Genomic DNA, 12,581 nt, shown 5'->3' with positions numbered 1-12,581 from the left:
AATTGCAACGAAGTATAGCTAACTGTAAACTGACAGATATTGTACAGTCTTCTACGCTACATGTTACAGTAACAAATTGTTAGAGGTAATAGTCATTAAAGTTATATGAAACTGAAAGTTTAGTCGTCAAGTTCTTTGCTGTGTTTTTATTTGTGTGCCAACTAATACATCTAGCCAGAAGATTCAGAAATACGTAACAATTGGTGTCAGAAGTGGGATATTTCTGGCTAGAATGTGTTCCATCAAACTTCTAATTGAACTTGACATGAAAGAACTTAGACAAGAGCTTCGAGAAAGAGGTCTACAGCTTAACGGAAATAAGGAAACGCTAACAGCACGTCTCAGACAAGCCCTGTTGGAGGAAGATGAGAATCCAGACACTTGCCAATTTGAAATCAAACCTAATACGATGGAGCTCCTGAGAACTTTGCAATACAAAATGAACTCGGTGAAAGAGAGCATTAAGGAGATAGAATCAGAAATCAACACCAGAATTTCTTCATTTAACCAGTTGATTAAAGTCATGAATGAGAATGAACAAATAGCTACCACGCCCAACAAGACAGAAGAACAAATAAATACGATAAAAGATCAAACTAGAATTATGATTAACGAGCTGCTGAACACCCAACATTATCAGATTGAGTCGACAGATGAAAGAACTACACCATTGATGAACAGCGAACAATTGTCCAACCAAGAATGTGGCGATACAGACAATTACGATAGGGATGCTGGTGATGGTTGTGCTGTCTGTGACTGTGATAGTAAACCAAACGAATGTGGCCCACAAGAAATGAAAAGAGACGGTAGCTGTTACTATTTCAACGAGAAGCAGAATGAGACCGCTGAAGAAACAATAGAAGAGACCTATAGTTTGACCGAAGCTTTAGCTACAGATAAACCTGATATGAGTACCTCAACCAGCCAAACAGATCAAGACAACGTTGGGTCTGCGTCCAAGCCTGTTGCTGTGGGCCTTAAAGACTTCTGTCTATCTGCCAGTGTCTACGAGAGGGACTCGAAGCTGGATTATTGCACCCATGCGTTTGACAAGAACTGTACGTACGTATCTATGCAAGAAGACTGTGAATGCCAAGAAATACACCAACAAGCTCTAGACTTAACAGAAGCTTGTACAGCTATCAAGGTAGGTGTGAGAAGCCCTGGTGATAGTCAAGGAATTACAATAGAAACTGATGCTGAAGTTGATGGACCTTTGCACGTTGAATGTTATCAACCTGCCCCACAGTCGAGTCCTCCAGACTCGGATGAAGGTGATGACGTGTTTGACAACTTGCCTTCAAGTGGACTTGCAGCTCATTCGCAAAGCACCCATCGAAGAATAATGCTGAAGCAACTTGTTAGATCAACAGTCTTGATGACTACAGCTATGAAATACAATGCCTTCCTATGTGCTAAGTCGCTGCCATCAGCATTGATCGACAGGAAAGCAAGACAACGACAACGACATCAACGCAACCAAAGAAATATCAAATGGAGGCGGAGAAAGCGACATATGCAGAGTGCAACGTGGATGGCTCCAACAAGATCAAGATACAAACCCACCCCTTCTCCCACTGATAGACCCCCACCTGCATTTATGAAACTCCATAGCCCATGTTGTTAGAAAACAAGCCCACCACTTCTCCGACTGATAAACCCCCACCTGCACTAATGAAACTCCACAGCCCATGTTTTTAGAAAGATTCTGTCCGGGACCACAGACCAAAGAAGAAAGCCTTACGAATCAGTTGAAAGTGTGAAGCCACTAATGAATAATCTAAGAACATTCCTCATCAGAATAGGTTTGATGAAGTATAACAGAGGTTTTAGAAGAACGATAATCAAGTCAGAAGCAAGAAGGACAGAACTAGTGTAAGATGCCAGAACTGTGAAGTGAGTAATCATCTGAGATAGAACTGTACTAATAAAACTGTACGAGAAGATCAATCCAACAGGCATTGTACAAACCCAAAGTCAGTTGCTGTTGTAAGAAGAACATGTGAATATTGCTGTACTGTTATGAACCTGTGTATCTCTGAAGAAGCTCTGTAAAAAGATGCTGGAGAATGTAAAACTCAGCCAGTGAAGCACGAACTCGTTAGAATGCTGATGAATTTTCTCGACAAGAGTGCCCAATGTAGTCATCTGAAGGTCGATGTTTCCATATCAAGATTGATGAAAACACTTGTGAGGAACTGCTGAAAAATGAGGATTTGGCTCCCATTCTTCTATGGAAAGAAGATGGACAACTGCCAGATTGAAAGAACATCTCTGAGAAGGGGGCAACCACCAAAGCTTCCTAATTGATCGTCGATCGATTTCATCAGTATCGTGATGAAGTAGAATCTGTTCGGGACGAACAGATCTAAGAAGGGGGCAGTGTTACAAATGAACAGTGATAGGCAGAGGTCAACGTATGACCCCGGCGAGATGACACAGCAACTAGTGTTCCCTGGAATCTACATGTGCAAACAAAGACAGGATGTGACGTGTCCACACGTGTTGTTCCAGGGGACGAACAGATCTAAGTAGGGGGACAGTTACTAATGAACAGTGACAGATAAAGGTCACTACGTGTGACCCCGACTTGATGACACTGCATCGAGTGTTTTCTGGAATCTACGTGTATAAATAGAGACAGGATGTGACGTTTCCTCACGTGTTATTTCAGAGAATACTAGCCGTGTTTGTGCAACTTTGGACAAGCGATTAGGGACTCTATATAAGCCAGAGAGTTAATGTGAAAGTCAGTCGTATGGAGTCGTGAGTGAGCCGTTACAGTCGATACAGACTATGTAAGACGTGTGCGGCTCTGTGGAAGAGAAATGTGTACGACTCGGTGCAAGTTAACTAGGGTAGAGTTAACTGGAGTGGACTACTGTCGTTAAAGTCTATACAGCGAACTACAGTGGACTTGAGCCGTTACAGTCGATACAGTCGATGTAAGACGTGTGCGGCTCTGATTCGGTAGACTTGAGTGCGACTAGGTTCAGCTTTAGGAGACCTGGAGCGACACTGGGAAGTGTGTCGTTGGTCTGTTCTGTGGAATACGGCTCGAGGAAAGTTGAGAAGAGATGAATTGCAACGAAGTGAAGAGATGAATTGCAACGAAGTATAGCTAACTGTAAACTGACAGATATTGTACAGTCTTCTACGCTACATGTTACAGTAACAAATTGTTAGAGGTAATAGTCATTAAAGTTATATGAAACTGAAAGTTTAGTCGTCAAGTTCTTTGCTGTGTTTTTATTTGTGTGCCAACTAATACATCTAGCCAGAAGATTCAGAAATACGTAACAATATGATGCAGAACACAACTAATACAAATAATATGAAAGACAACACCAGTAGAGGGTATCCTGGACCCCTCCAACGCTTTAAGACCAGACACACCTTGGTCTTGTGCTTCCTATACTATTTGACCAACTTTTGCTCTCTGTCCTGGACCTACTGACATGACCTTGTCAAACAACTTTCTTACTCGTGAATTTGAGACAATGTTCAAAGGTATGTAGATCTACAACAAGATCATTAAAATAGATTCTGATATCGTTTACAAGATGCCCCTCTGGTTTTGGTGGGGTAGGGAGTACCGTGGCTGTCGTAGGTTACGGAAAGGGGCACAATGGACTTACGAAGCTCCCCGAGTTCATTCTACCTCTCACCATGGTGCCCATTAAACACCCGGATGTACTGAAAACTCATCGCACGACGAACTTAAAATTTTAGTGAAAGACATCATTTTGTTTTTATGTTGCCGAGTTTTCATTATATTCCCCCCCCCCTTTGCCCACGCTATATCCCTTCCTCGTGGCACCTTACCCCCTTTGCCCACGCTATATCCCTTCCTCGTGGCACCTTACCCCCTTGCCCACGCTATATCCCTTCCTCGTCGCACCTTACCCCCTTGCCCACGCTATATCCCTTCCTCGTCGCACCTTACCCCCTTGCCCACGCTATATCCCTTCCTCGTCGCACCTTACCCCCCCTTGCCCACGCTATATCCCTTCCTCGTCGCACCTTACCCCCTTGCCCACGCTATATCCCTTCCTCGTCGCACCTTACCCCCCCTTGCCCACGCTATATCCCTTCCTCGTCGCACCTTACCCCCCCTTGCCCACGCTATATCCCTTCCTCGTCGCACCTTACCCCCCCTTGCCCACGCTATATCCCTTCCTCGTCGCACCTTACCCCCCCTTGCCCACGCTATATCCCTTCCTCGTCGCACCTTACCCCCCCTTGCCCACGCTATATCCCTTCCTCGTCGCACCTTACCCCCCCCCCCTTGCATTATTGGAATCTCAGCTACAGCTACAGTTCTTTCAGGCGTCTCGCCCCTCCACTCACCTTTCCATCGGCCGACGTTGTGTTTAGTTCACATGGCTAGATTCACTAAGTACATTTAAATGAAGTCACTTCCACAACTTTTACTGGGGTGAAAATAGTGAAAAAGGCGGGGGGGGGGGGGATCGAGATGGTGCGGGTATTTTTGTTTTTTAGTTTCTACTTCGCGCCCGTATCGTACCTTTTGTTTTGGTCGCAGTGTGTGTTGGTAGCTGCCATTCGTGAGTGTTGAAAGACAAGACATGGCTGCTGGGTGCACTATACCAACTTGTCAGTGTGTGTGTGTGTGTGCTAGTGTGTGTGACAGTACCGACTTTTGCATGCGTGTGAGTTTTTTGTTGTAGCATTTATTAGTTTCTTTATTCCACTGTATAACTTGAACTGTGACCTATAACCTCCCGCCTTCATCTAACCCTGGTTTTAATTTCATCACAGCGACCACATTGGTGCAGCTGGTCCTCGGTTCAGATCTCTTCTTCCTTCACACAAGAATTAAACAAGTTCAACAATATATATATATATATATATATATATATATATATATATATATATATATATATATATATATATATACTAGAGAATTGATTAGTAGTGTGTTCGTGAAAGGCTTATAATTCGTGCACTTTCTTTTAGCTATGCAGAAATTTACCTTATGTCAAATAAAAGCAGTCAATTTTTTAAAACAATTTAACAAATTTATTTGTTTTGCCACAAAGCAGACGTGTTACAAAGGCTGTCAAAATTACAAATAATAACAATGTACACCTACTCAAGATGAATATAAATACAAAGTAATAATAATGAATATGGCAATATACATTTTAAATTATAATTTTAACAATCAGATCACGCGATCCACAAACAGCGAAATGGTTATCTAGCGCCTAATTACAATCAAAGCCTTCAACATAGCAACACACAATATGAGAATAATGATGTCAATAATTAAATAATTTTTTTTTAATTTTTAAAATAACAATATAACATTCTATAGCAGGATTTAGCTTCTGAGAAAAAAAGGCAGAGAATTAACTTTATGATTAGGTTAAAGGTTAAGAAGGGCATGAGAGCTTTCCCATAACGTCCTAATATAAAATGGTTGTACTGACGCTTCAAAATAAACGGCATCCCACTAGTCTCCACAGTCTCCACAGACTGAGTTGTTTGGTTTTCAGTCGTACTGTCTCAAGAGATGAACCAATCACAAAGCAGCAATTAGTTCACGATTCCTACTATATTATAGCTCCTCCTTCGTGATCGAAGCACATTTCTTATTTCCAATGGACTCAAAGATGACTGTACAGTACCTTGCATCATGCTGGTACACATACCAACCGACTGTGACCTGCATCATGCTGGTACACATACCAACCGACTGTGACCTGCATCATGCTGGTACACATACCAACCGACTGTGACCTGCATCATGCTGGTACACATACCAACCGACTGTGACCTGCATCATGCTGGTACACATACCAACCGACTGTGACTTGCCCAATTCAAGTGACATACCAACACGCTGAGCGTTCCTTGACTCATGGAGGCACACCTAACAATACCCTGAATTCAATTTGTCACTTGCAGGTGCACATACCAACACCTTAAAGTGCACGTTGCGGGTGAGTGTGCACATTCTTTGAAACGGTACAAAGTGCCCCCTATTAAAGTTACACTAATAGCTTCTTCCATCTTCCTTATTTCTCCATCTCTCTCCCTCTCTCTCTCAAGAGGCTCGCGGTGGCAGAATTATGGGAGTTTTGACAAGAACACTTACTTTGGCACGGCATGGACTAATTAACTTAATTTCTGAAATATATTGTTCCGTCACCACTTAAACAGGCGTAAAAAAAAATGCAACGCTAAACTATTTTATTTCCGTTATTTTATTTTGTGAATTTGGCATTTTTTAATAACTCATTAAATAGGGTCAGAAAATGGAGTGGAGAACTAGGGAATGTGTAAAAAAGGAAGGGGGTGAAGAAAAAAAAAAGAAATAGATGCTAAATTAGGGAGGTGAAACATGAGATAATCTGTGTTTCACCCGACTCTTAAGAGTTATCTATCTTTGCCGCCCACGGCGCTAGGGCGCATTAACGCCATGTTGATAGCCAATCAAATGGTGCTTGGCACTCCAAAATGGCGTTTTTGTAAATTTGTAGCTTTTCGGTTGCCATTTTGTTTGATGGAGATGGAAGTGTGCGCACCGGACTGCACCGAGAATTCTGGGCATTTAAAAATTAAAGGACTAGATCTAGTCTATAGGTTATTAATGAAGTCTTAAAATTTAATGACGACTTTTTTCTCTGCAGGGGTTGTTAAAGTGCATAGTTGTGGCCGAGTTCGCTCGCTTTGTAACTCTTTTACACCACTGCTTCTCAAACTTAGGATTTAAAAACAATTATATATATAGATATCATTAAGGAAAAAAATGGTTTACTCGTGCTTCTGTTTTTTTATCTAGTAATTTTTAAACCATCAACATATTGATTTAATGAAAAAAAAAATGCCCAGGTCTAATTTTTGTGTAAATGACACAAGCCTAGACAGACCCCTACGTTACAGAACTTTCATCGCTGGTGCCCTATTAAACAATTCTCTGTTAAAACAGCCCTTATTAAAATCTCAAAGATTACATAATAGGTAACCCTAACCCTTCTCTTAAAACCCTTAAAAAATAATAATTTTAGCTCTTGCATTTTGTTTGTATTGTTATCACAGCGCCTTGAACCTATATCATGTTTGTTAACAGCGCTTTATAAATAAAATTATTATTACTATTATTATTGCCACATTGCATAACACTTGACTTTCTAGAGTACCTCAAACACTCTGTGGCATTTTAGCAATTAATGTACCACATTTTTGCAAGATCAACACATTTCACCGAGCTGGATTGATTACACTGATCCTGGTCTCAACTTCAGTTCTTTGAGGCGGTTCATCTCCATCTATTTACACTGACCCTATTCTGTTGATATTATGATCCCCAAGCTCAAAACCCCTGTCTTCCCACTCCATCTTCGTCTATTTGCATCGGTCAAGCGCCTAGTACATCTACGTCTGAGAAATATTTGGACCGTTCACTTAGCCAGAATGTCTACTTGACTGCGTTTCGTCACAAGTGGCCGGCGCCAAGCAATCCACTTCCGGTTTTACAAAGATCCCCCAGCTTCTCTAAACATTTATACTGCTGTCTGCGCGTGCAAATGACCACCGTCCACTGCCAGGGCAAATGATTTCACGTGCATATAGTTAATCTCCCCTTCCAACCCACCCCACCCAGCCCAGCATTTTCCCCCCTCTCTCCCACGGATCTTCCTGCAGGCAATAACTACCTGCGTCTGACGTCTGGTGAGTACTTAGGATGTACACTGGGGGCGGCATTTGTTGAGCAAGTTTAAACGTCTGCCGGAGACGTCCGTTAACAGAGTTCCATCTTTCATCTCCACCGGATGAATTCAGAAAATTTGATCTCTCAAATCTTGAAACAAAGATATTTAATGACTGGAATGTTGACAAAAGAAGCTTGGGTGCTAACATGTGAAATCAATGACTCCACTTTCTGTTTCTTTCCTTAGATTTCTATGTTTGATCTTTGCTTTAACACGCATTATGATTGTTTGTTTCAACCTATTACAAATTAAATCTCATTGTATTGTTGTATGTTATAGACACGGTTTTGACAACATTCTGATTTATCAAATTAATATTTAAAAATATATTGCAATAATACTGAGATGTTTGGTATAACGTGATCATACTGACAGAAAGGTCGTGATACATTTACATACAAGATATTATTACTTTTCAATCTCAAAGTCTAATGGTATTTAAACAATTTAAAAAAAAATCCCCTAAATACCTTTTTTTTGTGTGTCTACTATTGCGGTTGGATTTAACTGTTGGGTAAAGATTAGTGCAAACGTTTTAGCAGACCTCACATCATTTCCTAGCATTCAAACTCAAAACACTGAGTAACCACAGAGTGATGAATTGTTAAAACAGTTTTAAATAGTTTAATAAGGTGCATTAACATATTTTATTTGTAATTTAAATACATTTTCAAAAATAACGTTTTGAAAAGCAATTATTTTTGACTGCAAGAAGTCTAACTTTTAATGCATTCTTCGTATTTCTATTTCTTTTTAAAGCAAATACCCAGATCTAGGGGAAAAAAATAATGTGGTGAAAGCGCTGGCTGCATAGGAATATTTTATTTTTTTTAGGAGGAAATCTGAGTTACTTAACGACAACGCTTTAAACTTTTTTTTTCATTTTTTTATTTTTTTTACAGGATGGAGAGAGTGAGACAAGCAGTCAAGGGTCTAGTCCGTGTCCCGAGAAAAAACCTAAGGGCAGAACTGGCTGGCCCCAACACGTCTGGGCGGCAGAACTGAAATGACGCAACACTTCCGGTTCTTGCAAAAAAAATCTGGTAACTTCTAGATACATCACAACCTGAGCAGATGTAGTGGAGAAATGGTCAGAAAAGTTAATAACATTGTTAGCTAGAAAGAAAACAAATGAACAATGCAAAGTTAAGACGAAAAAGTTGTGCCAAATAAACTTTTTTTGGTACGCTAATGATATTTCTAGCAGGTCACTGTTCAATTTAAAATGACTTCTATCAAAATGTTGTTACTACTCAAAGTTCGCTTCAAGACGTGAACTATTTCTGTAAAAACATTGTCACTGTATGAAGCGGCAGTTTATCGATTGGTAAATGGACGGTATTTCTCTGGGGGATTATGACCCAGCATTGGAGTGAACGAGAAAAAGACTAAAATTTATGCCCAGATTTTTTATATTTTTTTCTTGCAATAAAAAAATATTGCATTCAAATCCAAAACCATATCAGTATTTTGTATATTTATATCTGAAAGTTGTTGCTACCTACCAAAGACAAACTTCTCCATGTTTAATAAAATGTATATAGTTATTTTGTTTGAATTTAAAAAATAAAATGTGTTAGATGTAACACTGTACATAGGATAAAGTTTACGTAACACTGAGACGGTACACTCTAAATGAACGCCATAATTTTTACTTTAGTAATTCAGTCATTGTGTTGAAGTTTAATTCCTGCCATATAGCACTTTCTATGACATGTTCAGAGAACTGGAAGACAAATTTGAATTAAAATTTCGAATTCCAAAACACTTCCTAGCAAGAGTTTAGATCAATTATTTGCATGAATTAAACAGACTCTCTTCTAAAACAGCTACAGATTATTGCGCTTTGACTTGGGTGAATTATTCAAGTGCATCTAGAGTCTCTTGTGATAAGATCGTGTAGATATTGTGTGAAACGAGTGATCCAGGGTTGGAACCCTTAAATTGACTGACTGGTCGAGTGGAATGCGCTTCGGACATCAGGAAGGTCCCGAGTTCGAACCTTAAATTGACTGGCTGCCTGGTTGTGTGGTGTGCAATTCGGACTGTAATCATGGTTTCAAATTCGAAGCCTGTCCTCTACCGTCGCCTGCTGTTCTAAACAAAAAACAACAACTATTTAATCAATCAATCAAATGTCGGTGAATATATTGATTGAGAGACCTGAACACAGTAAAGACCAGGCATTGATACCAAACTGTTTGAATCATGTTCAGCTAAGATCACTGAATATAATTATTAATGTTCAAATGATCTGAAAGAATTTTAAGCGGACATACACATGTAGTGAAACAAACCATTTTGTACCGAATGATAGAAAGTAAGTTTTAATGAGAGGACACGGTGACCAAGTGGGTTGCAAGAGAGAACTGTAGACAGAAAACAGAGCTGAGTGACCTGGCTTAGCCGTTGAGCAGACGATATGGAATGATGGGCGCACCACACTATATATATATATTGGTTTTATTACGCTCTTCATTATGAAATTATAAGTCACAATCTCTGCTGAAATTATTTTTGTTATCAAGAATTAAAGACTGTGCTGACTACATCTTTGAGGCTTTTATTCTAGTCCTTTATTCTTGTATTTGTTTATGTTCATTTTATAGACATTATTTTATCACAGTTTGCATTTATATTGATCTTCTAATTTGAGTTGTTTATTTTTATTTTGCTGTTTTCTGTTCGCAGCAAATAGAAATATATTTGTTATGAATTTCGTACATACAAAAAAAAAAAAAATAAATTATCGCAATTCCAAACTAATTAAAAAAGAAAAGGTGGGCATTTATCAAATTTCATCTTTTTAACGTTTGTTGTTCGGTGTCAACTGAGCTTCCTCTATGTATGTCATTTATTTATACACATTATAGTGAACAAAGAAACATCCGCCATTTCAATTCTTGATGATATTTAGTGATGTGTTTACAATTAGTGGGGATTAAACTCTGGTCAGCAAAGAGTTAAATAGTAACATATTACTGTATTAAATATTATCTGAAGAACATGTAATTGTACTGAATTACTTCATGTCTCATAATCCGACCGGCAAGTAAAATAAACAATTTCTTTAAGTTTTGTTTTGAACTTTGTTGTTTGTGTTTCTTCTTCAATGTCACACTATAATTCTAACCTTTAATTTGATGTAGTGTTTTTAATGAATGTCAATATCTTCGATTCCGAAGATTGAAGATGCATGCTGTGTTTCACATTTTTTTTGGTCTGTAATATATTATTACAATACCATTGAGGGATACCACAGTATTGCAAGACAAAAAACAAAAAAGGCTACGCCCCTGTCAGACGAATGATCACAAAGGCGACACATGATTTAGTCTTATCCTTCTCTCTCTGTGTGGGGCCCAGTGTGTTAAGGGATAAACTGACGTTACAGATGATAAGACAATGGGAGAGTGGGGAGGATGTGGTGCCTCTACTTTGAGAAACTGGAGGCTGCAGGCACTGACAATGATATTATGATACATGACACTTATGTTAAGCAGCAGAAAAGTATTTATCAAGATGTTTTTAGGTATCGGTATTGGTCATAATCCATAGACAATATATGCAATATAAGAGAGAGAGAGAGAGAGAGAGAGAGAATAAGAGATTAGAAATAAAATACCGCCATTCTGAAATATATAATTGCCAATAATTGATGTCTAATGAAATTTGTCACATTTGAGCACGCTACTGTCTTTAGAAATGCTAGTTGCTTCAAGTACCAGATCCATCTGCTGTATGCCTTATTCAGTAGTATTGTTACAAAACTTAGTACGGTACCTTAATTAAGTAGGTAATATACTATTGATCTTAAGATAACCTTACAGTCTATATTGTAATTGATCTGTATAGCATATAATAACATATTGTCTCCAGTCCTCTAATATTGATTAGTGTCCATTAATCAACTAATGATTGAGAAACATTTTACATAAAAAGTCAACTAACTTGATAATTTCTGTTATCGGTGGACCCCTCAAGCGCGGGGCCTAGGGCGGTTGTCCCAATCACCCCCCCCCCCCCAAGGCTACCTCATCTAATACACAAGTTTGCGGTCCTTATCTGATCAGTCTATGACACATTGAGACAATAGCTATTGGTCAGTACTTAGGTTTGGTCTAAAGACAATCGGGACCATTCGTTATGGAAGGCCTGAACACTGACCTACAACGTCATAACCAGTGGGAAGTGAAGACCAATAGCTCGTTGCCACTTCATAAGTCTGTTCGACTTTGGTGGTCTTAAAATAATAATAATAATAAAAAAAACAAGGTTACAAAGACAGTTTGTGTGGAGACACAAACTCAAAATCGGCCCACGAAGTGGTCCACCCAGGCAGATAAAAAGTCAGGTTTCAATACTTTCAGAAAGAACATCAGAATGAAATTCTATCAAAGACAAATGACAGAGAAGAATGGAGAAAGAAGGTTGGCGGATCTTGTGTGGTGCCCCAGCGGTCCACAGACCAAAAGATTGGTGAAAGTGAATGTGAAGTTAGATGTGAACCTGGCCTAACTAATGTCTTATAATGAATGTATAATTGCTCTAATTGTTTAGTAAAGGGACAATCTCTTATTCCACAAGAAAAAAAAACTTTCCGTAAAAAAAATAATTTCCAATGGCTATGGTTAAGTTTTTTATATATACAATGTACCACTGCAGTTCACGCGATAATATGAAAAACTACTTATTAATTGCTATTTTAAATTATGTCTAACTTATACTCATACTAAATAGATGTTTTCTCTTTAAAAAAAAAAAAAGTAGACATTCCATATGATGCAAATGTAGTAATTAGTTTGATAGAACTTACGTAACTTAGCAATACCAGTG

At 38.9% G+C, this 12,581-nt stretch overlaps 1 protein-coding gene across 2 annotated transcripts in view; it reads left to right on the top strand.

The window, feature by feature from the left end:
- Positions 1-10,832, top strand: part of LOC106056654 (heart- and neural crest derivatives-expressed protein 2-like) — a 36,889-nt gene extending 26,057 nt beyond the window's left edge. For both annotated transcript variants that reach the window (XM_056039014.1, XM_013213468.2), the window contains exon 2: positions 8,648-10,832. In XM_056039014.1, coding sequence (XP_055894989.1) covers positions 8,648-8,661 — 14 coding nt within the window. In that variant the 3' untranslated portion in view covers positions 8,662-10,832. The remainder of the gene's footprint in view (positions 1-8,647) is intronic.
- The last annotated feature ends 1,749 nt before the right edge of the window (positions 10,833-12,581 follow it).

Source organism: Biomphalaria glabrata, chromosome 8, assembly GCF_947242115.1.
Source record: "Biomphalaria glabrata chromosome 8, xgBioGlab47.1, whole genome shotgun sequence".
Taxonomy (NCBI): Eukaryota; Metazoa; Mollusca; class Gastropoda; family Planorbidae; genus Biomphalaria; species Biomphalaria glabrata.
Note: the sequence above shows the minus strand (reverse complement) of the source record. Positions and strands in the feature narration are given on the sequence as shown.